The 14505-nt window shown below is 40.6% G+C and overlaps 1 protein-coding gene across 3 annotated transcripts in view; it reads right to left on the bottom strand.

Annotated features, from left to right (window-relative positions):
* The window catches only part of ATP8A2 (ATPase phospholipid transporting 8A2), a 499041-nt gene that overhangs the window by 362621 nt on the left and 121915 nt on the right, over window positions 1-14505 (bottom strand). For all 3 annotated transcript variants that reach the window (XM_060234774.1, XM_060234775.1, XM_060234776.1), the window contains 4 exons: window positions 10820-10895; window positions 6187-6292; window positions 5245-5327; window positions 4013-4062 (listed from right to left, as the gene is read on the bottom strand). In XM_060234774.1, the coding sequence (XP_060090757.1) occupies window positions 4013-4062; window positions 5245-5327; window positions 6187-6292; window positions 10820-10895 (315 nt within the window). The remainder of the gene's footprint in view (window positions 1-4012; window positions 4063-5244; window positions 5328-6186; window positions 6293-10819; window positions 10896-14505) is intronic.

The following is a 14505-nucleotide window of genomic DNA, read 5'->3' as shown; positions in this document are numbered from 1 at the left end:
CTTACCATGGTAGGACTTCAGTTTTGCTTCATTTTGTGTTTCAATCCAGTCTACAGTCCTGGCCAGGCTTGCTACTGGATTACACATTTCCATTTGCTTGTTTTAAGTTTCAGCCTCTCCATTATTTCAACCTTCTTCATCAAGGTGCATGTTTTAGCACCCTGCTTTATGCATCAGTTCTAAATTCTATCTTTGCACTGCCCCACACATCTCCTTGGTTGTGCAAGCTCCTTACTAGGTTTTCTCCTAAGTTTATATATATATTGCATGCTTATTATAAATAAATTTAAGAATTGTTTTGTGTTTTTGACCAGGTATTAACAATTTGATTTCTAGGATTTTTTCATTGTTTTATTAAGTTTGCCCATCTTTTTTTTCAATATCCTGTGCAGGAAATCTGGACCTGCAAGTCAAGTTTAAATGCATGTTCATCATGATGGTTTTAAGAATTGCAGGTATGTCTGTTAAAAATTGTTTGTTTAAGAATTAATTATTATTTGCTTTTAGGACTTTGTTGTTAAAGTTTGTTGAAACCCTCTCTCACACCTATGTGAGACCCACAGAACAAATTTTGGATGAGCTGGCACAGAGAAAAATGGGGTTCAGTGGGATTCGATACCCCACTGATTTCAATTCTCTGATCCAGTTCTCTAATCATTTTGAGTCTGATCCCTCATATACATGTATGTTAAAGCTAGCATTGTTCTATTGAAGCCTCAGTTTTGTTTTGTTTGTTTTTGAAGTTTTTATTTTTGACAATTTCATATGTTCCAAAGCTATAGCAAAAAAATTTCTTCCTTTTTTGTGACCATTTTCAGAATCCAGGGGTAATTCCAACTCTGGTAATCTCTTTTTGGAGCGCCAATCTTGTGCACAATTTCATGTTTTCTTTTTTAAAATTCATAGCTGTTGCAACAAAGTAAAAAGCCTCTCATGAATCTCTAGGTACATGCTTTCTATATGGGTGTACACTAGCCTGAATCATGAGAAGTGATGCATAGGTTTATATTGTGAATTTGTATTTTGCATAATGTATGGTGTATAAAATTTGCCCTTTAACATTGGAAGGGTAGAGACCTTGTCAAACTAAGACTCCATGTGAGGAGAAGAAAGTCTCCAGTCCAAAACAAGTGTGGTAATTTATCTAATGTGTGCAACCCTATTTCAACAGGGTTGAGCTCAAGTTATGGCAATTTGTGGACAGCCAAGAAAAGCTTTAAAAGGAAAAAAGTATCTATTATTGTTGCTTGGTTTGTTTGTTTGTTTCTCCAAGTATGTTTTCCAGGCTCTTCCATATCTATCCAGAGGTCCTGAAATTTGCATGGCCATGCCTCATTGATGTTGGAAAGAAGGCTTCCCCCAAAACCCCATCCAAACTAAGTTATGGAAAAAACTTATTTCCAGGAAAATTCCTCTGCCTAGCAAAAGGCTAGAGGCCCCAGCGAGATCACAAAAGCAGTCCCACTGCCACTTCCAAGTTGTACTTCCAAATAAAAAGAATTCCTTTTGGCTGCAATAGAAACACATTTCCCTGTGAAAAGATTGTCATGCATAAAGCACGCAAACTCTCCATAAACTCAAGAGAAAAGACCTTTTGTTAGACTAAAAGAAGACGGGAACAAAAAACGAACACTGAAATGGTTGTTATATTGTAATAATGTGCCAGTATGGACTGCCCATTTCTGGCAATGCTTTCACCTATGTTAATATGGCCAGTATGGACTGCCCATTTCTGGCCATGCTCTCACCTATGTCTGAATGTGTGTATCTTGATCACCTAGGCTACAATATGTTGTTTGCCATAAAGGCACATGAATTGATTCAGTGTATAGCATGTTACTTGCATATGTCCCTCAGTATTGCTTATGTGCCTAGAAGTTAAGATATTCATCTTATATTTTTGCAACATAACTAGTAATGTTTATTGATAAAGAATAGTCAATACCAAGACACATAGCTTTCCCTCATTCAGGAAGAGCCAACTTTTTGGTAACTGACATTCCCATCCCCCTCTTGTCTCAACTGTGTTTCAACCTTGGTTGTTTGAAACTTAAATGAGAGCACATCATGCAATTTGGAATACACTCTCCAAGAATTGTACAGTGCAGGAGGGGGGAGAACTGATACCAGAGTGCTATTGTATAAAGAGGGTAGCCTAGTTTCAAAAGAAACCTGGTGGGCCCTCTCATGCTAGAGGGGGTAGCCTAGCCTCAAGAGACATGGTGGGCCCTCTCACGCTAGCCTGCATACCCAGTCCCATGATGGAGACTTAAACAGCTCTGTAGTGGAAGGCTGGCCTGCCTAGCCAAAAGTCTGCCTCTGAATAACCCTTCTTCCCCTATACATGCATCTTTTCTGGATGGACAAAAATTAAATACTAAGATGTGCCAGTGTGAATGCATAAATCCATCGTTTGTTTCCCACCTGTGGCTTATCTTTGCCCCATCTGTATTTGTCCACTCCTTCGTAATCCCATTGTAATGTTATTTCACTCCATCCTGGGAATGTCAAAATCAAATTGATGTTTTGCTGCCCCATGTAAGCAGCCATATAAAAAGAAAAAAGAGTGGAATGTGGGGCTCACGCGCTTGAGCCCCCAGACCACACAAAGCCTGAAGACAGAAATGTGGGTGAATCACGCATTTGGTATATCAGCCTGAGCCGCCCATGTTGTGTCTGAAAGGCTAAAAAGGCGCCGATCTTACACTCATATTCTTGCTTCCTTTTGCTGACATATGTATTCTTGATAAATTGCTGGCTGTATCGAATCTTGGAGGCTATGAAGACATAACCTCATGCTAGTGAACAAATGCTTCCTGTTTCATTAACTGCCTGAGTAGCATCAGCTAGATGTATAAATAAAACGAGGACTTGCAGAGAGCAAGCTTTCCTCACTTCCTCAATACACGTGTCGAGAGTCTTCATTCCTACATAGCGCTTTTAGTCAGTGAAGGAAAACGGTGATTTGAGCACCCATCAAATTCTATTGGTGAATTAGAAAAAAAAAAAAATCAGCAGTTTGCTTTTTTTTAAAAAAATATTTTTAAAATCCACTTCAGTTACAAACATATATGCGTGCCTCATTAGAGATTAAATTAATGTCACAAAACCCAGATAATTATTCAATTACACTGAGCAAGAGGGACAGAGACATTAAATAATACAGAACAAAAAAAATTATTATGAATAAGTGCACTTATTTTAAACATATTTATACTGCAAGGAAACACGCAGAAAACAAACGTTAAGACTTTATACAACCTTCCACTTTTGAGTAGACAACGCTGACCTCAACAGACTAACAGTCTAATTCACTAAAAGACAATGTCATGTGTTTACACAGTTATTTTACAGATTTAGCTGTACACTTAAAACAAGTGCATATCTAACACAACAAATGGCTCTTTTTTATTTCCTCTGTGCTTTCTTAGCTCTTATTTAGTTCCACCCACACAGATAAAAAGGATGGAGGAAAAAGGATGGAGGAAGCTTTTGTCTTGGTGGCTATCTCAAAAATTAGAAAATGATCAGATTTATTAGGGAGAAAGCAGCCAGGAAAGGCTAAGGCTAAATTAATGATGTTTGTTTCTACTGTAAACTTCTCTGAGAAAATGGAACTTAAAAAAAAAAAAATTAGCAAAGGGAATACCTGTGATAGCCCTGATGCTGTCAAACTAAAGCAGAAAATGGTAAATGGGTGAAATGCTTCCTAGTAGAAGGCATTATCACTTGAAAAGAGAGGCCTTTTGGAACATGTTCTAGATCATTAATAGAGAACTCAACCGTAGCACCAATGTCTATATGTGCCCCCTTGTGCAGCTGGTGCGGAGCTTCGGACAATTCATCAAGTTTAATAAATAATAATAATTCTGAAGAGGCTCAAACCTAATGAAATTAAACTACGGCTATAATAGGAAGCCTTTGAACCTAGAGTACTTTCAGAAAATAGTTGGGAGTTTTCCCTCATATTTATCTTCTCTTCAGTATTGAAATAGCTTCAAAAGGAAATTACCTTGAAAATTCCAGCACATTAAGGATCTCATATGTCTCCTCTTCACCTAGCTGCAAAGAGATGGAAAATAGAACTTTAATATGGAAAAACTACAATGAGCAATGGCAAAAATATAGGAGGAACCATTTTGTTTGCAAGCACATGCACTGAAATATGTGCAGACTACTCCCTCTGCTGCTGAAAATAGTGTACTTCTCAATCCTTTAATTACTCCTGTTTATCCATATATTTCATGGTAATTCTTCAAGCGCTGCCCACTGCTGGAGCACAGTCTCCGGGAGCATAATCTCTGGGACTTCATTAGGAATCTTCCACTGAGCTCCCATTCAAAGTGATGTGGGAGAAGGGGGGGTGGCTGTTCTGTTTAAAAGACGTTCATTTCAGTTCCACAATTTGCAGTGTGATCCCAAACAGAGTTACACCTTTCTTAAAGCCACTGTCTTCAACAGACACAGAAGTGTGTAACTCTGCTCAGGATTACAGTACCAAACCTCTTAACTGCTGCCTTAATTAAGCTGATATGTAATTTATGTTAATTACATGTAATTATGCAAATCATATTTTGTCTTCAAGCTCACAGTAGATTTCCAGAACATTTTCTTTATGTGAGTTGCCCAAGTAGCCCATTTTAGCCTGAGCTTATCAGGGCTTAGCGGCCCTGTGGTGCAGAGTGGTAAAGCAGCAGTACTGAGGTCTGAACTCTCTGCTCATGACCTGAGTTCGATTCCAGCAGAAGCTGGATTCAGGTAGCCAGCCCAAGGTTGACTCAGCCTTCCATCCTTCCGAGGTCGGTAAAATGAGTACCCAGCTTGCGGGGGGGGGGGAGTGTAGAGGACTGGGGAAGGCAATGGCAAACCACCCTGTAAAAAGTCTGCCGTGAAAACGTTGTGAAAGCGACATCACCCCAGAGTCGGAAACGACTGGTGCTTGCACAGGGGATCTTTCCTTTTCTATCAGGGCTTGGATGCTCAGCAGGGTAAATTGATACCACCAAGGAAGACTAGGGCAATGGCAAACCACCTGTGCTTATATCTTGCCTAGGTGGGGTCACCATAGCACCATGTTTTTCTTCTTCCTGGCTTTGTGCTTGATTTCCTGTCTATAGGACATTTCTCCATCCCAGCCACACCTCACGCCAATCACATTCCTCGCTCCATCTGCCTCTCTGTCCCTTTGTGTGCTGTCTTCCCAGAATGCACCACTTTGTCCTAACGTTTTGGGTGTGTTCTTACCGCATCAATGATAACAGAATCTGGGGTCCTTCCAGTGAAGGCATAGCCAAGCTTCTTTGCTCCTTTCACTAAGGCTCCTTCATCTGTCAATAAAAAAGAGACTGCCTTTACATAAAATATTTTAAAAATATTTTTTAAAAGATTATTCACTGTGTGGTCATACAATATTCAGTATTCATAAGCACATATATCACTGGAAGTCTGGTTAGGAGGCAGAAGACTTTCTTTATTGTTCTGTCCCTTTAAGTTGTGTATGCATTTGTTAAATACAACTCCAAACTGTAGTTAACTTGCACTTCTTGGGTCTGAGAGCTTTACGTCCAGGCTAGCACTAACTTGTGAAGCTGACCACTGATCTACCAAGGTCAGTATTGTCTACTTTGACTGGCAGTGTTCCCTCAGGTCTCAGGTAGGGATCTTTCACCTCACCTTCTACCTGATTCTTTAACTGGTGATGCTGGGGATTGAACCAGAGACTTTCTGCATGCCAAGCAGATGCTTCTAAGATTGCAGCATTTGCCCCACAGCACTAGTGGTTTTCAACATGTGTTGCACAGAATTTGGGAATGCCTTAGAAGTTTATCCTTAAAAGCAAATGCTTGTGATGTGCCAACCCAGGGTGAGCACTTTGCTACTCAGCCAGAAGATGGTGCCATAGGATGGCTGCAACTAGATGGCCCTTTCTACCACCTTCATCATATCAAGAAGATGGGGCTGAATCTTATATCATGACCAAGGCAGATCTCTGCTCTGTGCAAACTAGCCAAAATAGACAACACACAAGAACAGCATTTTTGAAGGAAAGAACATGCCCCTTTTTGTGGTGAACTGCCCTCTGGGCTCTCTCAAAAGCCATTTTCTTAAGTGGTTGGGATCAGCACACTTGTTAACTTGTTTCTTTGTAAGGGCTCTCTATTCCCACAAAGGGAGTCAGGGACCAACCTGGAGAGGAAGCCTGGTAGATTATCTTGTTTCCATCTCTTTCAGGAACAACGGTGTGACACACAGCCAAGAGCCTGAGGAATTCCCGGATGTGAACAGCTGTGGGCTACAAGACGAGACCCAATTAAATCCAATGAGTCATGCCACAGGGAGCTTCTAAACCCCTGATTGCTATGAGGAGCAAGCAAATGATGGCTACTGGTATTCTTCTTAACTGCTATGTAGTCATTTTCTAAGTACATGTCAAAAACACAGGCCCTTGGCTAGACAGAAGCCCCTCTTTCTGAATTCCCACTTTCTTTGAAAGAAAAATTAAGTCTCCCGCCTTTTTCATTGTAAAACTATAAGGGCAAACATACAAGCAGTTTTTGTCCAGATTGTTTAGGGAGAGGGGGCTGAAAGAAGGCTTGAACTGTGTCAGTTAATTGCTTATGAAATTCATTCTTCCCTGCTTGGCCCCATCCCTTTTTCTCCCCCGGCCCATTTTGCCTCTTTCTTGTTTGTTTTCTCTTTTATGTCAAGGGTGACAAGGGCATAGAACACTGAGCTGAAAGCTTGAGTAATGTTTATATTATTTAGGACAACCTCCTCTGCTTACAACAAAGAATCCATTTTATTGGCTTCATTTATGTCCTACTTTTCTCTCCTGTGGGGACCCGAAGTGGCTCACATCATTCTGCTTTATCCTCACAACAACCCTGTGAGGAATGTTAGGCTCAGAGCCTGTGCGTGGCTCAAGATTACCCAGCAAATGCCCATGGCAGAGTGGAGATTCATGGGGGGAATACAAAAAAAAAGAGAGAGAGGTCCCAATACAAAGGCAAACAAGAAATAAACTACACAATAAGGACCTCTACAAAGTGTAAACAAATTGATAACCATGCCTAAATATAATGTGTATATATAAGTTTTACATGAAAAACACAAAAATCCAAAGTGACAATGCCATGTTTAATATGTGACAATATCCAAAGCTCATTTTAAATACACATAGGAGGCATGCAAACATGAAGATTATGTAAGTCACATAACAGGAGCTTCCATATATTACTCATTTTGAAAAATAATCGTCTTCAGTTAGTTCTAATGGATTGAAGGCTACAGTTCTGAGAAAAGGTTATCTGCTGAGAAGAGTCATGGTTAAACTCCCTGCTCATTACTACAACTGCAAATGTTTTTGATTAATACTTGTTCAAGATTTATGTGGCAAAACAGAACCAATTAATGGGAAGGTTTAGAACTAACAGAAAAAGATCATTTTTGAAATGCTGGGAGCTTCTCTTATGCAACTTACAAAATCGCCACGTTCATATATGCCTTATGTGTATTTAAGTAAGCTCTGGATATTGTCACATATTACATATGGTTTTGCTTCCTTGAATTTCTGTGTTTTTCATATAAAAATTATACATACACATTAGATTTATGCAATCTGGTCAATCTGTTTATGTCTTGTAGAGGTCTTTAGAGTAGAGATTCGAGCCTGGGTCTCCCAAAATCCTCAGTTCAATACTCTGTTACATCAACTTGGCTCACAGGAGTAGGTGGAACACCAAGACAGAAGCCAAAAAAAAAAAAAAAAGATTCTGTTTAGAATCATTCATTGCAAGTCACCTTGCTGTACCTTGCTTGTGTAAAAGAATGTACATCTCTGAACATGTGCTGAACTCACAACAAACAGTGTCAAACTCCCTGTCTTCACCTTCCTCAAATCTGGGATTACGGTAAAAGGACTGAGGAGGCATAATTCTCAAGTACAGTATAGAGTAGTATGGGAGAATCTTAGTGAATCTGAGTTACATTCATATGTTCTATGAATGGAGCGACTGCAAACTCTCTGCACATGTACAGGATACTTTTTCCTCACTACACAATAACCACACAGATCTACCTGTCTGGCATTACAAGTTAATTTCTAGGATGGAGGAAGGAATCTGCAGGCAGGTGTCATTCCGGAACCTCGCGTTTTAGTATTTAAGTACTGATTAATTGCTACCTTCCCCACACCTTAGATTTCCCAACACTGTTTTAAAACCACTTCTCCCTGCCTTATACTCTGCAACATCTCTTAAAGAATAAACCAACAAAGGGCTCCCAGCATGATTATAAGCAAATCACTTCCTCCTAAACTGACTGCATGTCATTCCCTAAATTCATTGTGGATCTCAGGGTTCGGGATGAAGCTACCAGCTCCAGTGTACTCGGTCCTCTTCATGCATATGGGCTGGCAAACACAAGAACTAAAATAAACAGACTTACTACCTCCAAGACTGAAAGTAAAGCCTCAGTGGATCAGACCAATCTCAGTTCTTGGCCAATCACTGTGGGCTCTTATTGTCTGTATGACAGCTGTCATCATCTGTCCAACTACACACCCTCATCTCAAGTTTCATCAGCCAGCAGAGAACAATCTAGCTTTGTTTCACATTGGAACGTTAGAGGGGGCACCCCATAATCTCCCTGTATGAAATCAATTATTCAGTCTGCTTTTGTCCTTCCATTTTCCCAGCACACAATAGATTCCACCCACCAGATTCTATAGCAACAAAGAGGCCTGCCTTATCGCTTCAGCTCCACTACACAACTATTGTTCTCTCTTTGACATACAGTGTGTAACCTGCAGTCCTGAATTTATTCCACTGCTTAATGCCAAAAGAAAATGTTCAAAACACCACCTCAGAGATAACAATGTCCTGATATTTGTGGGTGGTACATGTTGCTTTATTTTCCAGTGCTTTATTCAAGCTGGGGAAAGTAATTTTAACCTGCACTTTATCTATTAGACTTGGGTTAACACTGAATATTTATTTTGCTGCCCCAGCACCAAATCTCAAAGTATCCTGCACCACATAAATAACACATGAAGTGAGCCTGATATAATATCACTTATTAGTTTAGAGTACTGTCATCCCCACTAGAGACTCCTTCCAAATGGAATTAGTGGATCCTTTAGATCTGCTCTGCTCGATTCCAGGTCATCACATTGCATGATGCGAAATCTTCTGGGCCTCCAAGCAGGGTTTTCTCAGTAGCAGCACTGCAGCTGTAAAATCAGGCGCCCCAGAAGGCCTGCCAGGCTGCTTCATTGTTAACATTCTGGCAGAAAGTGCAAACCTTCCTATTTTCTCCAATGCTTTAGACTGAATGGTGGAAACTAATTCTAAGAACATAAGAATATAAGAGAAGTCATGTTGGATCAGGCCAATGACCCATCCAGTCCAACACTCTGTGTCACACAGTGGCCAAAAAAACTAGGTACAATCAGGAGGTCCATCAGTGGGGCCAGGACACTAGAAGCCCTCCCACTTCTGCTTCTGCTGCTTTCTGCATGTTTTTCTGGGTTTTTAATTGCTTTGAGCTGCTTCTCATTTTAGAGCTTATACATAACCTCTGGTGGAAATTGATACATTTGCTAAAGAAAAAAATATTAATCAAATACCCTGGCCTTACTCTTTTCTGCCAAGAAACACACAGCTAAAACTTATTAATCTTAGAAATTAATCTTTTTTTTTCTGCTATATCTATCTCTTGGTTATTGCTTTTACCAGAACCCTTTATACAATATGACATTTTCAAAAGCTGTACAATATTTCTGTTTAATGCAAGACACACTGACTATAAATACATTTGCTTGGAAGGAAGACCCACAGATTTCAATGGTGACTATTACTTCCAGCCATGGTCCATTTGTACTGCCAGCTTGTCTTTCTTAGATCATGTGATTCTTGATCTGCAGCAGATGACTAATGCAGGCTTCTGAACAACTGACCAAATTTGTACTTGATCCCACTTGCCATGGGCAAAGAGCCAGAATGAGCCACAAAAGAAAACAGAGGCTCCCAGCAATCACGTTGGCTGGGTTTAAAAGCATTTGGGATTACAGCTGTCATTGTCTCAAAAGATATATGGATCACACAAGGCTTTATGGAATTAACTGCCACAGGAGGTGGCGGCGGCTACAAGTATAGATGGCTTCAAGAGGGGACTGGATAAACATATGAAGCAGAGATCCATCAGTGGCTATCAGCCACAAGGTATAGATTAAACTTTCCGTCTGGCAAGGAAGGTGAAGGAGATTGTAAAGTGCTCTGAGACTCTGTGATTCAGATTGAAGGCTGGGGTATAAATCCAATATCATCTTTCTTCTCTGTATTCTTGGTGCTAGGGGAGGGGAAAACAGTGGGAGGGCTTCTAGCATCCTGGCCCCACTAGTGGACCTCCTGATGGCACCTGAGGTATTTTTGTCCACTGTGTGACAGAATGTTGGGGCACTGGCCTGATCCAGTATGTTCTTAAAGCTGTTGGGAGCCTTCAGCGGCCATTACCAAACTCATGCCCTCAAGACATCCATGAAGCTCATTGGGTGACCTTGGGTCTATCATTCTCTTTTGCCTAACCAAACTCACAGGGTGGTGAACGAAAGGAAAAATGGAGGCGTGGAGAGGCAGTTACAACAAAAGGTTCTTCTCATGAGCAGAGCTTGGCCACAATCCTCACCTGCTCCTGAATTGTGCAAACCAGGGGCTGCCCTAAATGTGAACCAGCTCAGTGGCTTAAGCTAATAGTCAACCCAAAGAAAAAGGATGTTTAGCAGGAAATGGCAGAACCATTCACAATGGAAAAGTAAACTTACATGATCAGATTCAATATTTTGCAACAGTCTTGGGTCATCAAATTCACAAGAGTCGCTGGTGGAAGGAGACAGCTGGCTACAAACACAATAAAACGAAGCATTATAATTGCCTTAAAACATTCATTGCAATTAGTAGTACACAAAAACCTGAAATATTACAGCATAGACCATCAAGCACAAACTCTCTGGGTGTTTTCGCACTCACGTTTTACTGGCGCCACGACCCTCCTGACGCCGGCGAATCTGCATGGATTTCGCACCAGAAGCGCCGGTGCACCCAGAAGCGCTGGCTACTTCCGTCGCTAAGCCAGCGCAAACGTTTTCCTGCATCTTTGCGATTTCCGTTTGCGCTGGCTTAGCGACGGCTTAGCGACGGAAGTGGCCGGCGCTTCTGGGTGCGCCGGCGCTTCTGGTGCGAAATCCATGCAGATTCGCCGGCGTCAGGAGGGTCGTGGCGCCAGTAAAACGTGAGTGCGAAAACGGCCTCTGCTTTAAACTTAATCAGTCCATTGAGGCTCATTGTCATCTACTTTGACTGGTAGCAATATTCCAGAGCATCAGGGAGAATAAGTTTTTCCCAAGTCTTGGTCCCTAAGGTCTTTTCATCACAAATGTCAGGGAATAAGACAAGTGTTGGAGGGAGTGACTGAGCATGCCTGGGCGCTATGGGGTGAGACCAGTGTTCCTTCTAAGCTGAGTTCGCATGAGCAAGCTCAGCTTTTTAGCCTCCAGCTAACACATTTTTGTCTTAGCTCAGGAAGGATGACCCCAGAGCACACTAACTTATGCAGTAGCTCACAACTTTAATGCCAGTAGCTCATAAAGTAGAATTTTTGCTCACAAGACTTAGAGGAAACACTGGCTTAGACAGCATGTTATCTTCTTGAATGGGATGCCTCTCTTTGTCTTACTCTGGGAGCCGCCCTCTCACCCCTCCTCTCTCACTTCACATGGCCTTCCATGGAGACACATATCTCTACAGGTCTCTCCTGTAATGTCCTTATACTCCCATGCTGGACAAGCTGGCCATTTGTGATGCGGAAAACTACTCTTTAAATGTAAGTTTTTCTCTCTCCTTTGACTGCAACTTGAATGTAAACAGGATCTACTTGAATAAATGCAAGTTTACCTTTTTTGCAATAAACTTTCTGGAGAATGTATTTACTGTACTCAGAGTCATGCTTCTATGGGCAAAACTCTGCTATACTAACCAAATATTACAATATCTAGGTTCTTGAAAAATAGAGTTCACATTCTACTATTTAACTTTGGCTCTCTGCCAGCAAGGCTCTTCAAGAAATATTTTTAGCTGCCTTCTGCTTGGGGTGCAGTTCTGAAAAGAAGATGATGAAATAGTCTCTCTAATGCACACTGACATGTATTCAGCCCTGCAGTTCTGAAGACTTAGTTTGGGGGGGTTTTGATGATTGTTTGGTGTGGTGGTATTTGATTATTGGTGCCAGCATGATGAATTCTTATTTTTACTTTTAGAATTTCATGTATGATTTTGGCATCATCCAGAGGTCTTCAGTTCCTGTTGATCTTTAATACTTTGGGACAGTGACAGTTTTGGACCAGATTCAGCCAGTGTTAACTTAGCACCCCAGCCACCCCTGTATAATGAAGATGAGTGTTCCAAAGAAGAGCAAAACCTACCACTTTCATGATGAATGAGAAATGGACTACTACTTCATCATGGTGAAAGACAAGTGTTGTTGTCTACTTTGTAACACCTCTGTATTCTTGCCCAAAAAGGGTAATCTGGAGCATCATTATAAGGCTCTGCATAGCAATAAGTTTGATGCTGATTTTCCACCCAAAAGTGAAATTTATAAACTGAAGCTCAAAGAACTTAAATCTAAATTGGCTGCACAACAACAGTTGTTGGCGAAGCCAAGGTCACATTTGGTCAATGCAACCATGGCATTCTTCAAGGTCAGCAACCTGATCGCAAAGAAATGCAAACCTTTCAATGAAGGAGAATTTGTAAAAGATTGTTTTCTTGAAGCAGCAGACAATCTTTTTGAAGGATTTAAGAATAAGAAAGAGATCATAGCTGCTGTTCAAGATGTACAATTGTCAAGAAACACTGTCGTGCCGCAAATAGAAAAGATGTGTGGAGACACAACTGAACAATTGTTGGAGGATGTTTCAGTTTGTGTTGCTTTCTCATTCCAGATGGATGAATCTACAGACATAAGAGACACAGCCCAGTTACTAGTCATTATCCAGATGTTAAAGAAAAACTACTTGGAATGATTTCTTTAAAAGGGAGAACTACCAGTCAGGAAATATTCAGCTCTTTCCATTCTTTTGTGACAAAGTGTAATCTTCCATTGCATAAACTTGTTTCCATCACTACTGATGGAGCAAGAGCAATGACAGGTGAGGTTAACAGTTTCATAGGCCTCTGTAGACAGTATGACGACTTTCCAGATTTCCTTTCTTACCACTGCATCATTCACCAGCAAGTTTTGGCAAGCAAGAGACTCAATACAAAGACTGTCATGGACATCACTTTCAAAAATGTATATTCAGTTCGTTGAAGATCACTTCAAAGACGGCTTTTCAATCTTACTCTTGATGAAGGGGCAGCAGAAATCATTTTGCACACAGATGTAAGGTGGCTAAGTAGGCACAAATTTCTGCAAAGATTTCGTGATCTGCTGAATGAAATAAGAAGGTTTTTGACGGAGAGGGAAGATGACAAAGCAGAGTTGGAAGATGAGGAGTGGTTATGTGATCTGGCATTTCTCGCTGACTTTACAGGCAAACTAAGTGATATGAACATTGAACTACAAGGTAAAAACAAATGCATTGGTGAGATGAGTACAGTTTCATCCTACAAGAGCAAATTTGAGCTAATGATGACTGACCTTGCAAACAACACTTTTGATCATTTTCCTAATACCCAGGACCATCTGGGACAAAATCCAAATTTTGTTTTTCAGAACGAGAAGTATGTGACAGAAATCTGCTCTGTTATCCAGGAATTCGAAAAAAGATTCTGTGACTTCCAAAGAATTGAAAAAGTTGTGGAGTACTTGTCATACCCATTCAAAGCAGATAAGGACATTAAGGAAACTGCAGCTGCTATCAGTAAAAATTACTTATTATACAAGACATCTCTTGAAAATGAAATAGTAACCCTTAAAAATGACATTTTTTTCAAGACCCGTGCTGAGCAAGAATCATTTTGGAAGCTAGTGCCTAAAGACAAATTTCCCAACTTGAGAAGACGCAGTGAAGCTGTACACTCCTGTTTCAGTTCAACTTATTTGTGTGAATCTGCGTTTTCCCATCTGAAAATGACAAAGAGTACAACATGACAGATGAACATCTTCTGGATTCCCTGAGACTGGCCCTCACGCAATATTCACCCAACTTCAAAAAGCTGGTGGATGAAATGCAGGCTCAGACGTCTCACTAATTAGCAAGGGCAAAGTTTTATAGATTGGGCAAGATCAGCCTGGATCAATACTTGACCTACATTTAACACAAATTACTCAATAAAAATTAAAGAAAGTTATTAAGACAGTTAAAGAAAGTTATAACAATAAAAAGTTAAGAAAAACTGTTCGCAGTTCTTTCTGGATCTTTGTCTCTCTGTTTTGTTTTTGCTTATTTTACTTACCAGTAAATGACAGAAGGTGCATTGTAAAGGGGGGGGAGCGGTGGAACCCAAC

This window comes from Heteronotia binoei, chromosome 3 (assembly GCF_032191835.1).
Source record: "Heteronotia binoei isolate CCM8104 ecotype False Entrance Well chromosome 3, APGP_CSIRO_Hbin_v1, whole genome shotgun sequence".
Lineage (NCBI taxonomy): Eukaryota > Metazoa > Chordata > Lepidosauria > Squamata > Gekkonidae > Heteronotia > Heteronotia binoei.
Note: the sequence above shows the minus strand (reverse complement) of the source record. Positions and strands in the feature narration are given on the sequence as shown.